The 22,714-nt window shown below is 39.0% G+C and overlaps 1 protein-coding gene across 1 annotated transcript; it reads left to right on the forward strand.

Annotated features, from left to right (window-relative positions):
* Positions 1-19,517: 19,517 nt before the first annotated feature.
* Positions 19,518-21,948, forward strand: LOC109242135 (UDP-glycosyltransferase 74G1-like). Its single transcript, XM_019408968.1, has 2 exons — positions 19,518-20,236; positions 20,964-21,948. The coding sequence occupies exons 1-2, from the start codon at positions 19,592-19,594 to the stop codon at positions 21,699-21,701; spliced, it is 1,383 nt and encodes a 460-aa protein (XP_019264513.1). The 5' UTR covers positions 19,518-19,591; the 3' UTR covers positions 21,702-21,948.
* The last annotated feature ends 766 nt before the right edge of the window (positions 21,949-22,714 follow it).

Below are 22,714 nucleotides of genomic sequence, written 5' to 3' on the forward strand. Positions count from 1 at the left end.
AAAACACATTTAACCTAAATTTTATTCAAAAAGATAGAGATTACCATGGCGTCGTTGTGAGGCAAGGATACATCTTCTGCTTTTTTGTCGCAGAATGATAGAGCGTCCTCGGGACATAGCTCCGATTTTGTTGTTCCTTTGTGATAGATATTTTAGTACGTTTGAATGTAGGTTCCTGTGGGACGTCTGATCCACCGATGATCATGTGAATGACGTGCTGAGGTTCTTCGGGTTCATTCTTCCTATATGCCTTTCTTTCTTGGAAATGGTTTTTGGCCCGGTCACTGAGAAACTCACAAAGGTGCCCCTCGTTGAATAGTCGAGCTACCTCCTCTCTAAGTTGTCTGCAATCCTCGGTCTTATGCCCGTGAGTACCATGGTACTTACACATTACGTTGGGGTTTCTCTGGGAAGGATCTGTCTATATGGTCTTGGGCCATCTAGTATCTTTAATCTTGCCAATGGCTGAGACGATACTTGAGGCGTCGACACTGAAGTTGTATTCTTATAATTTGGGAGCCTCCACTGGTCCTGAGCGCCTGTCAGGCCCAATTTTGCTCATGAATCCCCGGGAGCTTTGGCCTCGATCTACTCTTCGATCATTCCGAGGTGCATTACGCCTTCTTCTGTCTTCGATGTACGGTTGATATCCTTCTTTGTTAGATCATGATCCCTGGTCTATGTCCCTCGGGGGCTTGGCTGCGAACCTGTTTGGTTGATATCGACCCTGATTTTTGAATGATAACGATTGTGCACATCCGACCATGTAACAGCTGGATACTCGATCAAGTTCTGCTTTAGCTGTCGAGATGCTACCGAGCTTCTTTCATTCAAACCTTGCATAAAGGCCTGGACTGCCCAATCATCGGAGACCGGGGGCAATTCCATCCTTTCCATCTGAAACCGGGACACGAACTTCCTTAGCATCTCGTCATCTCTTTGTTTTATTTTGAAGACGTCCAATTTTCTTGTGGCCACCTTTATGGACCAGGCGTGCGCTTTTACGAAGGCATCCGCCAACATTCCAAATGAGTTAATGTTTACTGGTTTGGCGGTGTTTGGAGTCCTGTTTTGACTCTGAAGCTGAGCGATGGAGACTTGCTGAGCTTGCAGCATCTCGAATATCACCTGGAGGCTGACACCTCCTTCTTCCAATCCCGTGTTTCCTGGCCTCCGGCTCGGGCTTCCCTGTGTGTGTTCCTTGCGGGGTATGTGTCTGCTTCCATGTTTAGAGTGTTGTGGGAGCTGATATCAACCGGTTCCACATTTGGCACTTCCTCAGGGTTTACGGGTGGTACACCGAGCACTATGCCGCTGTTTCTTCAAGTCCCTCACTGTCGTAAGCAGGCGCATTTTGTGTGCTAGACATTATTAAGCCTGAAATCAAAGAATCTTTGACAAGAAAAAGTGTGAAGAATAACGTGTGTTATCAGAAAACTAGCACTAAAATAATTACTATTGTCTTTAGCCCCACGGTAAGCGCCAAACTGTTTACCTCGAAAAATGTGAGTGACAATTAAAGATAATTTGTGGTTTTAAAGATACGTGATATATTCTAATACTAGTGATTATATGAGTAATGTTGAGCTTAAGTAAGAGGAAATAATGAACCAAATCAATGTTATCGGAACAGTAGGGGCCTCGAGCTCGACTGTCCAGGGACCTCGAGGTCAGCTAAGAACAATAAAGTATGAACCATAAAGTAAATGCAGTAAAGCTGAAGAATAATTGCTGAGCACGCTAAACAAGAGAAGAATAAGAATGTTCTATTGCAGTGAATGATTTGTTCTTTACAAAATGATTGGGGTCCCCTTTATATAGGAGGAGAAAACCCCAATATAGTACCTTGCTCATAAAGGTAAAGAACTCTATTGGTACAGGTGTATAACGGCCTAGTACGGACCTGTATAATTTCATACAACCCTTATCCTATAATTAATGCCCAAATCCACCTGTCATTGAGAAATTTTCACTCTTTCTTGATCGACCTCGAGACAATGCTGCCCCCGATGCAGTCCGTGCCAGGCGTTCGATCAGCTTCCTCGAGGTAGGTGTCCCTTAGCCGGATACGACACCCACTCCGAGTCTCCCGGATTCGGGCCTATAGCCTGATTTAAGACTTCAAAATCGTACTCCTCAATTTTGATCGTATACAGCCTCCCTAGAAATTGATTCTAAATAATTCCTTGATATTGGTCAGGAAAACAAAACTCCCCAACTACACCAAAAGCTACTGCCACATTTTTTAGCAAAATGAACAATGTTAGAAGAGATTTATTTGTTACTCTACTTCTCTAGAACGTGATACACCAATCAAGGCTTATAAATTTTTACGGTCTTTTCAACTTTAACTTAGAAATTATGTAATTATAATTCCTATGCTAGTAACTAACAAATAAAATGGCTTACTTCGGAACAAGAAAGACTTGACACTGAGAAGAAATATTCTCTGGCAGCTTGAATAACAAGGTTTTCAGCTTTATAGAAAGACATGTAGAGTTTGAGTTCTAATTTTCAAATTGCAGCCTGTATAATTTTATTAATATTAGTAAAGGTTTGATAAGTTCCTGAATTCACCTAACATCGAATCTTTGTATTTAATAATCAAAACTTCCTGTGCTAATCACGCCATTTTTATATGACAATCCATCTGTTGGTATGTTACTATCCTCAATTGATGTGATCGTCCTATTCTATATGTCCTTACTAAGAATAATTTCGCAATTTCTTATCTAATTATCATAAAATATTCCAACTCTTTCACTGAAATCAGATCTTGCAAAGAAGAATTTTTATTTTTATTTTTATTTTTAAATGTCAGAGTAGGTAAATTTCCTATATCTACAATTTTGAATGAACTTATTTCGACTATAAGAAAAAAAGTCTAACTCCATCTTTATTCCGAATATAAATACAATAAGATATGTTAATTAAAGAGGAATAAGCAGAACATATCTTTTTCAACTTACTCAGCATGTGCATAGTGAACCCAAGATCATAAAGAAGGAGAATTAGATGAACTAATGTATTATTTTTAGTGAAGATAAAGGAGATTTGACTTGAGAAAAGATCAAATGGGGTTAAAAAGAAAAAAGAAAGGAAGGGGGGGGGGAGGGGGTTGGGTAAAATAAAGGGGTGAGGGAAGGGGGCGGATATAGGGAATGAGTTTAACAAAAATGAGGGTTGGGGAAGAAGAGGGAAGAAATCACGTACCTTTTTCGGCGAGCAGCGGGCTGGAGGGGTCCGGGGCTTTCAATGGAGGAAGAAGAGAAGAAAGAAAGAAAAAAGAAGAAGAAAGAAATGGCGGCGGGGCTGGGTTTAAAAAGAATCTACGACTGATTCCGTCGCAAAACTAGCGACTGTTTCAGTAGCAACTTTAAAAAAATAATTTGACCAAAGTTCAAAATAATTTCCGACCGAAACGGATGCAAATGGTCAAATAAAATTTTTTGACTTTTAGTTTCCGACTGATTCCATTGCAATTTTTAATCCCGGATTTTTGCGTCAAACGTTGCGACCAATGTTGTCGGAAAAATAGTCGAAAGAATTAAAAATATATATAACAAATATTATTTTTGAAAATGCCGACCGAATCAGTCGCAAATTGATTTTTTCGGTCGCAAATTTTCAGTCGCAAATCAGCTATTTGGAAACTTAGGAGTTCAATAATAAAACAATGTGCTCAATTTTTTTATTTTATGAATAATCTTTATTTTTGATAAAATAGTTTAAATTTTGTTCTTAGTTTCTTCTACTCCAGAAATTATTGCTAGAAAGTTCATAATTAATAAGGAAGACGATGAATTCCTTCGAACAAAAATCTAGGGTCCTTGTTGGAACAACATCATATACAAATATGTTAAATGGTTTTCGTAAAGAAAAAAAAATATTTGACACCACATAAAGTGAGGAGATCTCATATCACCATTATGTAGTAAAAAATGCTATAGTTTTTGAATATTATTTTTGTCAATCTTGTAATATTATTTGGGTACCCCTTCAATTTTGCTTTTAAAATGAAATATCTCTCCTAATTTTGAAGAATAGATGCCCTTCCCTTTATCTCATTGAAAAAATTTAGTACCTATTTTACCCTCTAAATTAACCCCTTTAATTTCTCTTTTTACTTTTTAATATTAATGAACTTACGTATAGAACAAAAATTTATAAAGTAAAAAAGGAGAAAAATAGTTGGAGGACTATTAGTGTTCCAGGTTAAAATAAGGATTGTTTTAATTCAGAGTCCAAACTTAAGGGACTATTTGACTCTTTTTATTTAGCTTTTAAAGTGGCCCTAATAATTGTTACTACTTTGTAAGATAAATACATAGCATAAACTTAAGTGACTTTATTGGAACCAAATAGATACATGACTTTATTAAGTAATTTTATTAAATTGAGTGACTATCTCAAAAATGGAGTCCGGAACCTAAATGTGGTTCTTGTTTACTCAAAATATATTTTAAGTGTAAAAAAAAAGTTACATATCTATGTAAAATGCGGTTCATAACCGCGTTTTACATACAACGCGGTAACAAACCGCGATTTATATAAACCTGAAAAAATAATTATATAAAACGCGGTCCCATTACAGCGCTTTACATAAAGCGCGGTAATGAACCGCGTTTTATATAAATAAATATCAGAAACCCTTCCCTTTCCCCCACGTTCTGCCCAGTCTTCTTCTTCTTCTTATTTTTAAAAAACGGTCNAAGATACAAAGCTCGTGTGGACTCCACCCGCCCCGTAAAAAGTAGATATTGTTGGTCCCACATCCTAGCCATGCCTTCTATTATTGTGGGTTGCTTGTTTCGGAGTCAAATTTTCAAATCTTTAGCTTTCTGAAAAACATAAATCGAGGCATTCCGATTTAGTTTATGTCCAAACTCGTATAAATAATGCATATTAGTTGTTTTGAATGTGCTGTATGCTGTTTTGTGTTTTTTTTTTGCGATTCAATTGGTATATTATTTTTATCCGGACTAAGATATTAATGTTGTAAAAAATTCTAGTATAATTGTGAAATGTTATTATTTGTTAATAAAAATGTTAATAAATAACTATTACTGTTTCATATGTATTTTTGTGATTACAATGTATTTGTTGTATTTTATGTGGTTTAAATTATTTTTTTGCGTAAAGACTAGTAATATAGTGCCTTTTAGGGTAGTAAAATGTAATGCCTTTTAGTGTAGTAAAATGTAGTGCCTTTTAGAGTAGTATAATGTAGTGCCTTTTAGCGTAGTAAAATATAGTGTCTTTTAGCGTAGTTTCCCTGTAGTTTAAGTATCTCTTATACTCAAAAACACGCCAAATAACTGATAGATCAAACATAAACTTTGTCCAATTATAGTCAACATATATTTGGTGCTACTGGGCCGCAAATATCGAGCCTGGAACCCATATATGAATCTTTAATAATTAAATACTATATAATTATAAAAATTAATTATTTAATTTACGAACAAACATATGAAATAGTAAAACTAACACATAAAATTATAAAACTAACACATAAAAAAATTCAGGATAAATTGGTGCTACTGGGCTCCGAATATGGAGCCTGGAACCCATTTGTAAATATTTCAGTATAAAAATTAAATACTTAATTTACAAACTAACATGTAAAATAATAAAACTAACACATAGATAAAATTGGTGCTACTGGGCTCCCAATATGGAGCCTGGAACCCATATGTGAATATTTAATTATAAAAATTAAATATTTAATTTACAAACTAACATGTAAATAATAAAACTAACACATAGAATAAATTGGTGCTACTGGGCTCCAAATACGGAGCCTGTAACCCGTATGTGAATATTTAATTATAAAAATTAAATATTTAATTTACAAACTAACATGTAAATAATAAAACTAACACATAGAATAAATTGGTGCTACTGGGCTCCAAATATGGAGCCTGGAGCCCATATGTTAATATTTAATTATAAACAAACATGTAATTAATGTTGTTTAATTTACAGTAGACGACATGGATTTGCCGCCTATTCGTCCCGGACCCTACAGCGATGCGCTACTCTCGTTACAGGGTGATCATAGGTTAGCCCACATATGGGAGGGTGAGTTACTGACCGATACTCTCCGTGCTAGGAAAGTGGACGGCATGTGTGACTTTCTGCATGACAGAGTTCTCCATGACCGTGTAGTCGCGTGCCTGCGGGACACGGGTTTCTACAAGATGATTGAGATCGGGTGGCTGCAGCCCGATTGGTCTTTGATCACGGCCCTTATAGAGCGATGGCGACCGGAGACGCACACATTCCACCTGCCCATATGCGAGGCCACCATCACACTGCAGGACGTAGCCCGTAGATGGACTGCCCGTTTCTCTGCCGGAGGGCATGAAAGAGATGACACGTGTGCAGTACCTGGACTTGCTGCAGCGGCTCACCGATTTCCAGCCAGAGGATGAGATTGTACTGCATGGGACCAGTCGTTTTCCGTTGATGACTATTCGACTGTGGTTGGAGGCATTGCATCCTCAGATCGATGGTGCTACACTGGATGATCATGTTGACCTGTATACGGGGTTGCTGCTACTCCTGTTGTTTGGAGGGGTCTTGTTCCCGAACACTTCGGGGAACCTAGTCAGCTTGAGATTTCTTCATCATCTTGAGCGGCTAGATGATTTACCCTAGTACAGCTGGGGCTCTGCTGTTCTCGCCTACTTGTACAGATGCATGTGTCGGGCGAGCATGGGCACCCAGCGTGAGGTTGCTGGATTCTTGTCGCTGCTACAGGTGACAACATATTCGAATACTCTATTCATTTTAACATACCTAGTAAAAATATATCTTAACTTTTATGTCAACTTTTTATGTTAGGTTTGGGCCTGGGAGCGGTTCCTGCAGTTGCAGCTACCTCTACCACCATTAGATCCGGAGTTGCTCCCTCTAGCTAGGAGGTGGGTATGCCGGCGGGGATATAAGCGCGAGTACGAGGCTCGGCATAATCTGTCCTTGTGCAGGGATATATTAGATTTGTTGGATGGCGCGCAGGTAAATGTATATCTAAGTTTACTTGTCATTTCTTCAAACAGAAGTTGCGTATACTGACGTTTTGTGTTCTTCCTTAGTTCATCTGGACGCCATACAGCGACGCGCTGATAGTTGGCTTGCCCGATTGTTGCTCGGCTGGCCGTGATATCTGGGCCTCTTCCGTCCCGTTGTCCTACCTTGATATTGTGGAGCATCATGCCACCGAGCGGGTACTTCGCCAGTTTGGCAGGCTGCAGCTCGTACCGACAGCGCCCACCTGGGAGGACACACATTACCAGCGGGATGATCCTCACAGGGTGGACGACGCATATTTGGCATGGCTATAGGATCAGATATTTACTTGGGACCAGAGATTAGAGTTGATTCCGCCCCCCTCCACCGACTCTGGAGGATGCTGAGCATGAGTATCTGCCCTGGTACCGCGGCGTTACCCGACTTTTCGACGGGAACCCCAATCATCGAGCTGGCAGTCGATACGTTCCATACGCCGGGAGGCACGAGGCACTGTTATGTTATTTGGTATTCTTACTTATAACTGTGATATAGCGTTCTGTAATTTATATTTTTACATGTTGTGCAGGCTATTGGTCTACATTAGTCCACCAGTCGGAACTGCAGATGCAGCAGCATGCAGGCGATCCTGCGGTCGCTTTGCAGGAGCATAGTCGGCAGTTTACGGAGCTGGCTGCCCGGACACTGCATCGAGCCAGAGAGGAAGAGCGCTTAGAGCACGTCCCTTCTTATATGGCGCCAGAGAACTACCATAGGGGTAGGCCCGTAGCACGATCGAGGGGACGAGGCAGGGGTGCCCCACAAGGCAGGGCTGTCCCACGAGGCAGGGGTGCCCCATGGGGTCGTGGGGGCCGGCGAGGAGGAGGTCCTCAGCAAGGGGGTGTTGAGGCACCTGATGAGGATGTTGGAGCTGATCTGCCGGGTTACATCCCTCAGCCAGACGAGCCTCCCAGCAGCATGTCGTCGTACAGCCTTCAGCTGGCGCTGCTAGCATCGCAGGTGACCCCGTCAGATCCATTGTTGATCATGGGCACGAGCTTCACCGAAGATGTGGAGCAGTTCTTTTCAGGCCCATCAACCGCAGCTGAGGATCGGCTGACCCGAGATGTGGATGGTGGGCGCCGGCTGAGTTTTGGCTCATCGTGGACGGGTGCTGTGGATCTATCACATGCGCAGATATGTTTGTATTACTATTAAATTTTAATTTGTTGTTATCTCATTGATTCGCCATAAATAACTTGATAATTTTTTTACTAAGGCTTCATCCCATCCCGTCACGAAGGCCACTTTGTGCGATGCTGAGCAGGACACCACGGATGCTTATATTCAGGAGCGCGACGAGACCATGTTAAGAAAATGTTTTTGACTTAACAAGTACATTACTAATATATATTTTCATATACTGAGCTTACTTATTGTTTTGTAGGTTGCTGATGGACCGACGGCCCCTTCTACCGATCCTGCCAGCCCTACTGATGATCATGCTGCAGCGCATCCTCATATAAAGAGGCGACATGATGAGGATGATCCTGATAGTGTACCCGGGCGGGAGGGGATGCGCCTCAGGCCAGCGGCTGCATTGAAGCACACAGGCTGTGGGACACATTGATTTTCTTTTTTTGTATTTTATGTAAATACTTGTCACGATCCGGATTTCCCACCCTCGGGAGTCGTGATAGCGCCTACTAGTGAAAGCTAGGTAAACCAACCAAATGTATTATTTACCTTTTTCCCATTTTAATTCTTTAACAATTAAGAACCAACATCATATAAACAGCGGAATTTAATAAGCGGAAGACTGAAATGTAATATTTTAACAATGATGCCAATACCGATCCATAACATAAACTACCCAGAACTGAAGTCACAATTTCACTAGACTATCTAGGAATACTACAAATAAAGGTCTGAAAATTTAATACAATGCTGTCTGTGGAATACATGAAAGAAACAGAATGAAAAGATAAAAGGAGATGCCAAGGTCCGCGGACGCCTGCAGGACTACCTCGGGTCACCTGATGAACTGGAAGCAGCAACCTCACTGCGGTCCGAAAGCTATAGTACCAGGATCTGCACAAAAGAGTACAGAGTGTACTATTAGCACAACCGACCCCATGTGCTGGTAAGTGCCTAGCCTAACCCCGGCGAAGTAGTGACAAGGCTAGGACCAGACTACCAAATAAACCTGTGCAGTTAAATCATATACAGCGGAAAATAAAGACAAATATTTACAGTTAAAGATGGGACGGGAAAAGCATGCTGCGGGGAGTATCAGATAACAACAGAATACCATAGAGGAATGTAAAGAAACCAAAATCCAATTGCTAGCAAGAATAAGAGAAACAAACACAGTATTCACTTTCATCTCTTTCTTGTTGCAGGCGTGCAACCCGATCCCATTTCAAATATTACCATGGCGGCGTGCCACCCGATCGCATTTCATATATCTTGTTGCACGCGTGCAACCCGATCCCATTTCATATATCTTGTTGCAGGTGTGCAACCCGATCCTATTTCATATATCTTGTTGCAAGCGTGCAACCCGATCCCATTTCAAATATTACCGTGGTGGCGTTCCACCCGCTCCTATTTCATATATCTTGTTGCAGGCGTGCAACCCGATCCCATTTCAAATATTACCGTGGCGGCGTGCCACCCGCTCCCATTTCATATATCTTGTTGCAGGCATGCAACCCGATCCCATTTCAAATATTACCGTGGCGCCGTGCCACCCGCTCCCATTTCATATCAACATCAATCACAAAAGAATCCCGACAAGGGAATAATTTCAAAAGCAATAACATCCCGGCAAGGGAGATAACATTAAAAGCAACAACATCCCGGCAAGGGAGATAACATTAAAAGCAACAACGTCCCGGCAAGGGAGACAATATCATAAACCTCTTCTCTTTTCCACATGCACTTCACAACTCAATTCACAACTTGAGCCAATGCTCTATAACGTTCAATTCCCAATGATACTTCCACTAATCATCTTACAACTTGAGCCAACACTCTTCAAGGTTCAATTACCAATATTACTACCACAAGCCGCGTTCAACAATAGAAATCCTCACATAAGGCATGAACAATACAAAATGAAGTCACATTAATCACGGTATAAGACTCACGGGCATGCTTGACACCAACGTATAGATACTCGTCACCATGCCTATATGTCGTACTCAACAATTAACACATAGCAAATAGGACACAACTCCTAATCCCTCAAGCTAAGGTTAGACCAAACACTTACCTCGATGCCACGAACACAATTCAAGCCTCAACTACCGCTTTACCTCTTGTTTCCACCACCAACTCGCTTGTATCTAGCCACAATTTAATTAATACCATTAACAAATGTTAAATGAATAAATTCTAATGCATGAAAATGGGTTTTCAAATTTTTTCCCCAAAAAGTAAAAAAAATAGACCCCCAGGCCCGCTTGGTCCAAACCCAAAATTTGGACCAAAACCCGATTACCCATTCACCCCCGAGCCCGGATAAATAATTGGCTTTGGAATCCGACCTCAATTTGAGGTCTAAATCCCCAAATTTTAATATTCTTAGGTTTTACCCCAAAATTCCCAATTCTACCATGAAAACCCTAGATTCTAGGATGGAATCTTGTAAAAAGAAGTTAAGAAGTGAAAGAAATGAGTTAAAAATCACTTACTTGTGTTTTGGGGAAGGAAGAGTGTTTGAAAAATCGCCCCTCATGTTTTAGGTTTCTGAAAATGGAAAAATAACTGAAAGGTCCCGTTTATATACTCCTCTCAGAATATCACTGCGGACCGCAAAATATCGAGCGCGGCCGTGAAGGCTTGGTCTTGCTCACCACGGACCTCATAAATCCCACCGTGATCGCGGAAGCCCCACCACGGTCGCGAGAAATCACTGCGGACCGCAAAGCCGGGTTCAGAGACCTGCAATTTCTCTGAACCTGCAACAGTTATTTTCTAAGTCTAAATGCACTCCGTGGCCTATCCAAAACTCACCCGAGCCCCCGGGGCTCCAATCCAAACATGCACGCAAGTCCAAAAATATCATACGGACTTGCTTGTGTGTTCAAATCTTCAAAATAGCATCAATAACTATGAATTCAGCATCAAAATCAAAGAAAAATCTTATGAACTCTTAAGTTCAAATTTTTAACAACCGATGGTCCGGTTACAGGCTCAACTTAATCACATATAAGACATGCACCGGGCTCTGAAACAAAAATACGGGCCCGATACCATCAAATTCAATTACATTCGAATTTCCAAAAACTCTAAGAATTTCAGTTAAACAATTTTCTTCAAAAATTTATTTCTCGGGCTTGGGACCTCGGAATTCGATTCCAGGCATACGCCCAAGTCCGATATTTTCCGACGAACCCTCCGGGACCATCAAATCATGGGTCCGGGTCTGTTTACCCAAAATATTGACCGAAGTCAACCTAAATTCATTTTAAAAGCAAATCATCATTTTTCACAGATTTTTATATAATGGCTTTCCGGATACATGCCCGGACTGCGTACGCAAATTGAGGTGAGACAAAAAGGAGGTTTTAAGGCCTCGGAACACAGAATTTATTTTCAAAACAAGTGATGACCTTTTGGGTCATCACAATAATAAATTATGTAAATAATAACAACAATTTTTTATGCTTACATAATATGCGCATTATGTTTTTATTACCTGGTTTCTTCTTTATTTAAACACTACAACACAAACACAAACATAGAACCTTAACATAACTTAAATTCAGTACAACTAATGAAAACACATGACACGGGAAACACAAGGATATACTACTACGCTCAACACATACATGTTATTGTTTAGTCACCACCACCTAGTATTCTCTGCTCCAACCACTTAAATTTTTCTTCCAGCTTATTTTTTTCTTCTTCCACCTCTTTGAGTTTCTCCTTCAACTCTGCAACTTCTCGTTTGTATTCTCGTTCATATTCCCACTGTTTTCTGGTCAAATGATGAAGATACTGCAACTTTTCTTTGTAGTATTCCTACTGACAGGGTTCATCAATCCATACCTCAAAATTGCAAACAGGTTCGTCGGGAACCCTATAAAACTTGTTCATACACATCCAATTGCGGCGTCCAACTTCACCATCATCCCAACAGTCTTTCATCATGCATGTTTTGCCGCACTCGCACCTTGGTACATAAAGGGGTTCAGACATTTGTTAAAGCGTAAAAAAATAAACCTTGCTTTTAAGGAAATATTTTCTATTGGTTACTGTTAAGCACAGAAAATAACTAGAATGCGGGCGTTATTTATAGGCAAGGCAATACAGAAAACGTAGTATTTAACCGCGCTATACATATTGACACAAAACGTAGTATTTAACCGCGATATATATAGCGTGTTAATTATTTTTGTCTGAAAATAAACAGCTTTTTTCGCAGTCAGTCAGCTTTTGAGACCGACAAGACAACACACAAAATGTAGTATTTAACCGCGCTATACATATTGACTTTTTCTAAAACGAAACAGCTTTTTCGCAGTCGGTCAGCTTTTCAGACCGACAAGACAACACACAAAACATAGTATTCAACCGCGCTATACATATTGACAGAAAACGTTGTATTTAATCGCGATATGCATATTGACTTTTTCTGAAACGAAACAGCTTTTTCGCAGTTGGTCAGCTTTTCAGACTGACAAGACAGCACACAAAACGTAGTATTCAACCGCGCTATACATATTGACACAAAATGTAGTATTTAGCCGCGATATGCATATTGACTTTTTCTGAAACGAAATAGCTTTTTCGCAGTCGGTCAACTTTTCAGACCGACAAGACAACGCACAAAATGTAGTATTTAACCGCGCTATATATATTCACACAAAACGTAGTATTTAACCGTTATATACTATGCGTGTCCCTATATATATATCACATACTCAAAACATAAAACACACTCACATACTCACACTAAAATCATAAAACACACTCACATACTCAAACCCTAAACTATGGATGACTCTTCCTCTACCAAACGAGCCATATCTTACTCTTCTACTAGCAGTGATGCTTACTCTTCTACTAGCAGTGATAATGAAGAAGAGAATCCTCCAACATTTGAAGTGGTTATGACTGATTCATGCGTCGACAACCACGATCTGGTAAATCATTATGTGCATTTATTTCTTTAACATAAAATACTTTTGTTTCTTATACCTTAACTCCAGAAAATATATATACATCAGTATTGTATATCTTTATTCAGTTTCATATCTTATGAAACTTAATAGTAATGCTTTTTTTAAAAGTACATTCCAAGAAAAATCTGCAAGCATCTTCCTCCAACATTAGAACACGCGTTTCTTCACCATCGTGGCAAAGAGTGGTATGTAAATATGAGCGTTGGTGATCAAAAAAGGTTCAAGGTAGGCTGGAGACTTTTTGTGTTGGAGAATTTTATCAGTCGAGGTTTCGTCGTCAAATTTACATTGGTTGATGCTTCACTACTACGTGCTATCTTCAATGTGGACGTGAAGGGAGACGGATATCCTGTTTGTACTAATCCATTTTTTACTTTCTACTAGGATGTGTTTGTGTTGATTTATCCTTTTATTATATTTTATTTTCATGTATGTTGCTTTAATTATGGTTTTTGTGTTTTTTTCTCTTGAAGTATTATGTTATGAAATTTCAATCTTCATATTGGTCTTCTTTACTAACACCAATAAGTTGAATGTTGGAACTATCATATCATCATCCCAATTCAAAAGGTCATGTTCCAACCGCGCTATATATATTCACGCAAAACGTAGTATTTAACCGCGCTATATATGGCGTGTTAAAGATTCTTTATGAAACGAAACAACTTTTACGCCGTCGGGCAGCTTTTCAGAACGACAAGACAACACACAAAATGCAGTATTTAACCGTGCCACTTATTTATCAAACATCTTCTTCCTCTGACAGTGTAGTTTTCTAATAATTTTAGAGTGAAACTCGAAAGTGAACGTTAATATTTCTCCATTTTTTGATCCATACTATTTTTGATTACATGAACGGGAAGGAGAAATTCATTAATTTACTCAACTGAAAAAAGTTAAATATCAATAAGATGTAACAAGGCTGTGGAACATAATTTTATTTGATAGATATTGCAATATAAACAAGTACAGACACTTATTACAAAAAATATTACGAAAACAAAACACTAGGTGTATCCTTGATAGTTGGGTATATTAGACGAACTTGCACCAGGAGCTGGATTACCACCACCACCCAGACCAGCTGAAGGACATTTACGACGGTCGTGTCCTGTTTGCGAGCATATGCCACATTTACGCGCATAAACAGTATCACCAACATCCATTTGGTTCCGTATATGCGTTCTCTTTTGCACTTGTAGCTTGCGCAAATAGTCCTTGTTACACAGCATTTTAAATGGTTCCGGCGGCCAATAATGCTCAGCACCCACTGGCTGCAACTGCCCACTATATGTGTTTACGTATGCAGCAACACTGTATTGCCTATCAACATAGTTGGTTGCCTCTAAACCTGTTTGTTGAAAGCACTTCATGGCATGTGAGCACGGCATGTGGTAGATGGTCCATTTCCCACATGAACACAACCTGCTGGCTTCATTTACAGTGTGTAGATTATTCCCCCGGTATCCGCGGATAGCGATGCGAACTTCAAAAACACCCCGGTCGTGATCATACTGTAAATATGAATGCCAATGTGCTCGCCTCCTATATTTCTCAAATCTTCTCATTGATATTGGCATAAATTCAACACCCCTGTCCATCAATTCCAATGCAGCTCTATGCCTTTCAACATACCTATCCGCCATCTGTTTGAATGTCATCCAGACCATGGCAGTGACAGGCAATCCACGTGCAGACTTCAATAACCCGTTGAATGACTCCGACACATTTGTAGTCAGGGCTCCCCATCGTCTTCCACCATCAGCATGCAATGTCCACTTGTGAAGCTCATGTCCCATCAACCAATTATAGGCACTTTCGTTTAACTGCTGGATCGATTCCACGCGCCTCCTGAATTTGCACTGCTGGTGCTCAGTTGCAGCCATCCATATTACATCATACAAGTCCTTGTCGGGATATTTCTTCTGGAAATTGGACTTCAGGTGCCTTACACAGTAACGGTGGTATGCATAGGGTTCCTTCCATTCAGGCAAATGCCGTACAGAACTTAAAATACCACCATCCCGATCAGATATTAGACAAATACCTGAACGTTGTTTGACAACGTACTGCTTCAAGTGGTTCAAAAATAGCGTCCATGTCTCTTCGCTTTCATTGGCACATATGGCAAAATCTAGTGGAAATATTTGTCCATTGGCATCTACTCCAACAGCGATCAACAGCTTAATATCATACTTTCCATAGACATGAGTGCCGTCTATGGAAATTACCGAACCGCAATGCACAAAACCATCAATTGCTGGTATAAATACCCAGAACACGTATCTGAATATATATTCCGGTATTCCTGGACTCCGCTCATGCTCCCATTCAACAACAGTGCCGGGGTTAAAGTGTTTCAGTGCAGCCATGTACCTGGGTAGAGATAAAAATGACTTATCGCAGTCACCATAAATAATTTGAAATGCACGTTTGCGCCCAAGATATGCCTTTCTTTTGGTTATAGTACATCCATATTCCTGGTGGACGGATGTAATACACTCTTTGATCTTGTACCTAATGGACACTTCCAAGTGTGGAATCAAGACAAGAGAAATCAAGTCAACATCCAAGTTGAAGTGATTCTCATTGAATGTGTCCATTTCACAAACGTGGGTGCTAATATATTTACCCACTTTCCACAACCCTATTTCTTTCTTGCTCGCACACAGCATCCAATTACAATCCATAAAGTATCTACGGCATATGACCTTATATACCTTCGGAGTTGACTCTCATACCATCATCTCATGACACTCTCTAACAAGTACATTTTACAAGCCCTGGATAGGTGAGCTTTATCGAGAAAATACATGCCCTTTGCCAGCACCGTTGTTCTAGACTCATCCCACATTGCTGACCGAATTTTATCAAGATCCCTTGTGAGGGCATCCACATTCGGCATATTGGCAAATTATCAAGGTAGGGAATATGCCACTCATGAAACGGCACGTGGGACTCGTACACTCTTGGTCTAACGGGAGGTGGAGAAGCATGCTCCCTCGTCAGCTCAGGTTCGACATTCACTTCATCCTCATCATCACCCTCATCAGGGAAGGGTGTGTCATCTCCAGACTAATCGACATTGTTGTCATAATCACTATTATCTTCCTGACTCTGCGCATCTTCCAAATCATGAGTAAATACGTCGTCTACGGGAAGCTGAGTGAGGTCAGGACCATCAAGTTGCTCGTTTTCACTGCACAAAAAGAACAAAATGATAAGCTACTTAAATTGATAAATATTTTACATATAGCTATATCACTTCACTTACAAAGTACTGTGTTGACATTCCATGATGGACATTTTTCTGTTGGTGATGACTCCCGGATAGACCATCGTGATCCAACACGCCAAAATTACGCATATTTCAACTGGGCGTGGGGTCATAACTTGTAAAATTCATATCCAGTCGGTACCCCCTGTGGAATATATGAGTGTTAATACAAATTCAATTCAACAAAAAACAAACATCGTAACAAAAAGGAAAATTGAAGTTTATCAGTCGTCTTGTGGATTATGTAAAGTAGGAGAGAAATTATTTCCTCTCTCCTCGTTCGCCCGCGGAGATAAGTTTAGATCTGGCCAAACTCTTTCAGCCGGAACCTGTTGGGCTAAAACTGCTCCAGAATAACCACCCGATGATTTAGGGTTATCCCTGCTTTGCGGAATCTCATTATTGCAAACGTCTTCAGCCTTGACGTACATTTCCAACAATTTTATCACAATAAATTCCTTGTATTCATCCGGAATCCCCAAAAAATCTCTTAGAGTTTCATCGTCTTCGATGTTAAACTCAGAATAACAAGCAAACCCCTGCGGAGTCACAGAATACGGATATCTTCCGGTTATTTTAAGATTCACCGAACGTTTGCTCAATCTCATTTTATTGCATAACAACGATACCAGTCTATCGTACTGCATTGTAAGTGGCAACTTAACATGACTCTGTGGAGATAAACTATACCTCACTGAGTTATTCGCCATAACAACCTCACCCCTAAATATAATGAAACCCTTACTTTTTGCTCTTCAGACATTATGAATAAAGCTTGAGAATTTAACAAGAAGAAAAATTTATCACGAAGTTGGAGTATTTCTGAATGATAATTCTCAAAACCCTTAACGCCTTTATATAAGGCAATGCCCAATCCGGGGGGTCAAATTTTTGGAAGTAAAACGCAGTTTAAAAAGGCGTTTTACATATTTGAATTATTGTTATGTCAGTTAAGAGCAAAAGAATTATTGGTGGGCCCATTTAACATGTAAAACGCGGTTCATTACCGCGCTTTATGTAAAACGCTGTGATGGACCGCGTTTTATATAATTGTCTTTTCAGGTTTATATAAATCGCGGTTTGTTACCGCATTCTATGTAAAACGCGATTATGAATCGCGTTTTACCTTAACAGTCCAAACGGCCGTTAAGATAAAACGAAGTTCATAACCGCATTTTACATAGATATATAACTTTATTTTTACACTTAAAAACGTATTTTGAATCAAAAAGAACCACATTTAGGTTCCGGACTCCTCAAAAATGGATTGTGAAAGAGAACTTTCGATTCTTCATTTCAACGAGTAACATCGTTGTCAACCCCTGCCCAAATTTTATGACAGAAAAGGAATCTATCACTATGTTTCGAGCAAAAATAAATCAATATCGGCATTTTGGCGTCACTCATTGCATAGGACCCATAACTTTGCTTATGTCGCTGCATATGTCGGCAATAAAAAGTTGGTGTCGACAATAGAAAGAAGCTACTTTTAAACTGAATGTAGTTAAAAATCCAATCCGATTTCTAAAATGAAAGAGATCACATTTGAGAAGATCCCACTTTCCTGTATTCTTCTTCCCACAAATAGAACATTCAAGATGCATGGGCCCTGCCTAACAACTGACGAATTCCGATTCTTCACTTCTACGAGCACGGGTGGCAAAATGGTTCAAAAAAAATAGTTAATTATCATATTATCCACTAAAAATTGGGTTGAATAATGAACTTCTTAAAAATGGGTCAAATATGGATAGGAACCATATTATCCATTTAGAAAACGGATAATCAATGAGTAACCAATGGATAACCAATGAGTCTAATAGCCCGTTTGGCCAAGCTGCAAAAATTAGCTTATTTTTAGAAGTGCTTTTTTTCAAAAGTACTTTTGGTGAGAAGCAGTTTGTGTTTGGCTAATTAGTTTAAAAAGCATTTCTGAGCAGCAATTAGTGTTTGACCAAGCTTTAAAAAACTGCTTCTAAGTGTATTTTTCTCAAAAGTGCTTTTCAAAAAAGTGCTTTTGGAGAGAAGCTACTTTTTTCTGCTTCTCCAAAACTGCTTCTGCTTCTCCTCAAAAGCACTTTTTTTCCTTCCAAAAGCTTGGCCAAACACCTCAATTTTTGCCAAAAGTGCTTTTGGCAAAAAAAAAACGCAACTTTTGGCCAAAAAGAAGCTTGGCCAAACAGGCTATAACTTTTACATTTGTAAAGCTTCAAATTTGGAGTTCCTCAAGTTAGAGAGACTAAGAATTCTCCCAAAAGTGATCATATACAAGAAGTCATGGATAATATGGATAACGCATATTATCCGCCGGTTAACCCGTTTTTATTCGTATTAAATATGGGTCGGGTCGGATAATTGATCCGTTTTTTCATTACCCGTTTTCAACCCGAACCATATCCGATCCGACCTGCCCGTTTGCCACTCCTATCTACGAGTAAGTAGGGGCGGAGCCAAATTTTTTATTAAGGGATATGAAAAAGATATAAAAATAATTGTACCAGAAAATCAAGCAGAGTCAATATAGTATATATACATATAATAAAAGATTTACCTCCCTACACAGTGTATTTTTCCCGCAAAGGGATGTGACACCCCTATTTTACCTATATAAAAGAAAAGGAAATCGATCGCTAGGTTTCAAGCAATAAAACCTTGGTATCAGCCACTGGCGGAGATAGAATCTCCGCTAAGGAGGTTCAAAAAGAAAAAAGTAAAAATAGATTATAGCTAGTGGGAATTGAATTTATGACCTTACAAATGTTTTAAACCCCAAGCTACACTTTTGAGCTATGACAAGGGGATTCACAACTTAAAATATATAAAGATAAAAAATAGATTTTACCTTGTATTTATAGTGTAATTTTTCGATGAAGGGGGTTCGAATTCCGCCGCCGGCATCAGCAATATATTGCACATGTTGGAAAAAAGAAGTTGGTATCAATAATAGGAAGAAGCCAAGACACTTTCTTAGGAATGTAGGTCCAACTTGGACATTTCTAACTCTATCAACAAACTATAAGAACCACCTTTTCACCACAAGATTTTCACATCCTCTCAAATCTTAATTTGCCATTCCATCAATTGAGAAATTGCAAGAAAAAAAATGAGTACTACTCACAAAGCTCACTGTTTAATTTTGCCATATCCAGTGCAAGGTCATATCAACCCAATGTTACAATTTTCCAAACGTTTACAATCCAAAGGTGTTAACATCACAATAGCACCTACAAAATCCTTCTTAAAAACCATGCAAGAATTGCCAACTTCAGTGTCAATCGAGGCCATATCCGATGGCTACGACGATGGTGGCATCGACCAAGAAGAATCTTTCTTGGCCTACATAACACGATTCAAAGAAGTTGGTTCCGATACTCTGACTCAGCTTATTAAGAAATTAGAAAATTGTGAGTGCCCTGTGAATTGCATAGTTTATGATCCATTCCTTCCTTGGGCTGTTGAAATAGCAAAGGATTTTGGATTAGTTAGTGCTGCTTTTTTCACACGAAATTGTGTAGTAGACAACATCTACTACCATGTACATAAAGGGGTACTAAAACTTCCTCCTACTCAAGTTGATGGACAAATATTAATTCCTGGATTATTAAGTACAATTGAGAGTTCAGATGTACCTAGTTTTGAGTCTAGTCCTCAATCAGATAAATTAGTTGAAATGTTGGTGAACCAATTCTCAAATCTTGAGAAAGTGGATTGGGTTCTAATCAACAGCTTCTATGAGTTGGAGAAAAAGGTAACAGAAATATTCTTCTACTTTTTTTCTTTTGCTTTGTCTATTAAATCCATATATGTTATTCAAAGTTCTCATCCAGATTCCAAAATTAGTAGGAGTAATTGTTTCAATAAACTGGATTTATTTCGAAATATTTAACATTTTAAAAAACACAAAAACTATCATTTCTTACCTTGTTTTCAAGTTTACTACTTATATCGTTCTACTAAAGTATTAATTAAGTGAAATATTTACCGAGAAGTAAATGCTTGTTTAGACAAATACTCTTATGATTAAAGCTATTAAATATCTTTATTAAATTTATTAAAGCACATGTAATACCTCTAAGAAGATACAATATCAAGTGAATATATTAACATTTTGAAGTAAATGATACGAGTTTCACCAAAAATATAAATACTACATAATTAACTAGTAACGTAAACAAATGATAACAGACCTACTATAACATGTTAAGAGGCGGATGCAGTGTACTACCTATAGGTTCAACTGAACCCATAAGTTTTGACGCGGAGTAAAATTTTTATTAAAATTGTAAAAATAGTAGATATGAACCCATAACTTTAAAAATATAATGGGTTCAATATTAAAAATCTTAAAATTGAACCCATAAATTTAAATTCTGGATCCGCCTCTGAATAAACTAAGCTAATAAGTAGTATAAAAAGATCTAATTTACAATGTCAGTGTATTCAGATTATCATGTATCTAATTATTTGACATGTAGGTAATTGATTGGATGGCCAAGCTTTATCCAATCAAGACAATTGGACCAACAATACCATCCATGTACCTAGACAAGAGGCTACCAAATGACAAAGAGTATGGCCTCAGTCTCTTCAAGCCAATGGCAAAAGAGTGCCTAAATTGGTTAAATCATCACACAATTAGCTCAGTAGTGTATGTATCATTTGGAAGTATGGCTAAATTAGAAGCTGAGCAAATGGAAGAATTGGCTTGGGGTTTGAAGAATAGCAACAAGAATTTCTTGTGGGTAGTTAGATCCACTGAAGAATCCAAACTTCCCAAGAACTTTATAGAGGAATTAAAATTAGCAAGTGAGAATCAAGGTTTCGTGGTATCATGGTGTCCGCAATTACAAGTGTTGGAACATAAATCAATAGGTTGTTTTCTCACACATAGTGGGTGGAATTCGACGTTGGAAGCAATTAGTTTGGGAGTGCCAATGGTGACAATGCCACAATGGTCAGATCAACCAACAAATGCAAAGCTTGTGCAGGATGTTTGGGAGATGGGAGTTAGAGCCAAACAAGATGAAAAAGGGATAGTTAGAAGAGAAATTATTGAAGAGAGTATAAAATTAGTGATGGAAGAAGAGAAAGGAAAAGTGATTAGGGAAAATGCAAAGAAATGGAAGGAATTTGCTAGAAATGCTGTGGATGAAGGAGGGAGTTCAGACAAAAACATTGAAGAATTTGTTTCCAGTTTGATGACTATTTCCTAAGTAGGAAATTGAGCCATAGAAAAAGAAACAAGAAGATAACTTTGTATTATGCAAGTTTTATTTGTCAGGTTGAAATTAGCAAAATTTGACCTGAATCTTCCTTTATTTTTTCTCCCTTTCCCCCATTTTCGTGGAAAGCTAAGCAATTTAATTAGCTGATAAAGTAACAAGCTATAATTGTAATGTGTTGTTTATTTGATAGTAAGATATGGACTAATGGCATGTAATGGTCAATGGGTCATTCCTATGGATGGCAATGGGGCGGTGCGGGTGCGGGCCGGTGCAGGTTTAGGCATATGCGGGGCGGGGCGGGTTTAGGCATATCGGGGCGGGGCGGGGCGGGGCGGGTTGAAATAATTTTTTTGCAGTTCTATGCGGGTGCGGGTTAAGATTAAAATTTCTTACAAAATTAGAATTTTTCCGGCTGTCCTTATTTTCTTCGGCTTTCACCTTCGGAAGGTGACCTCCCTCTCTTTGTTCTAATCTATGATGACTGAAGCTCTCTAGTCTTGTAATTTATAAAAAAAAACTTTTGACTAGATTTTTTAATTCAGATTTTTTAATTCTTATCTTAATCAACTTTTGTCCTAGTTTAATTGAAAATACTTTTAGCACTTCAAATTCCTCTGCATACATGACAGCTTACAATTCAAATTTAAGGAAATAGAACCTAAATAGAATCAAAATAGACACAATGTTTCCAGTCAGTTGTTTATGGCTTTTGGTTTCTATTACAAAAAGATTTTATAGTGTATACCATTGTGAAATTATAAAAAAACACCTCGACATTTTCAGCCAAGTTTAAATCCTGTTCCCAATGAAAATTCCAGTCAAAAGCTTAAACAGAGACTAACAAATGAAAAGAAAAAAAAAATCAGCGGGGCGGGGCGGAGCGGGTGGATGCGGGTGTAGATGTGGGGCAGGTGAATGCGGGTGAAAGTCCTATGCGGGGTGGGGCGGGGCGGCTTGAAACAGGACCCGCCCCGCACCCGCACCACACCGCACCGTTGCCA

The sequence above is a fragment of the Nicotiana attenuata genome, unplaced genomic scaffold (genome assembly GCF_001879085.1).
Source record: "Nicotiana attenuata strain UT unplaced genomic scaffold, NIATTr2, whole genome shotgun sequence".
NCBI classification, from domain to species: Eukaryota; Viridiplantae; Streptophyta; class Magnoliopsida; order Solanales; family Solanaceae; genus Nicotiana; species Nicotiana attenuata.

What these genes read in the sequence shown, in the direction of transcription:
- LOC109242135 (XM_019408968.1), top strand. Translation starts at nt 19,592, where the DNA reads ATGAGTACTACTCACAAAGCTCACTGTTTAATTTTGCCATATCCAGTG. An exon ending in TCTATGAGTTGGAGAAAAAG is followed by an intron (nt 20,237 to 20,963) that starts GTAACAGAAATA and finishes TTTGACATGTAG; the next exon opens with GTAATTGATTGGATGGCCAA.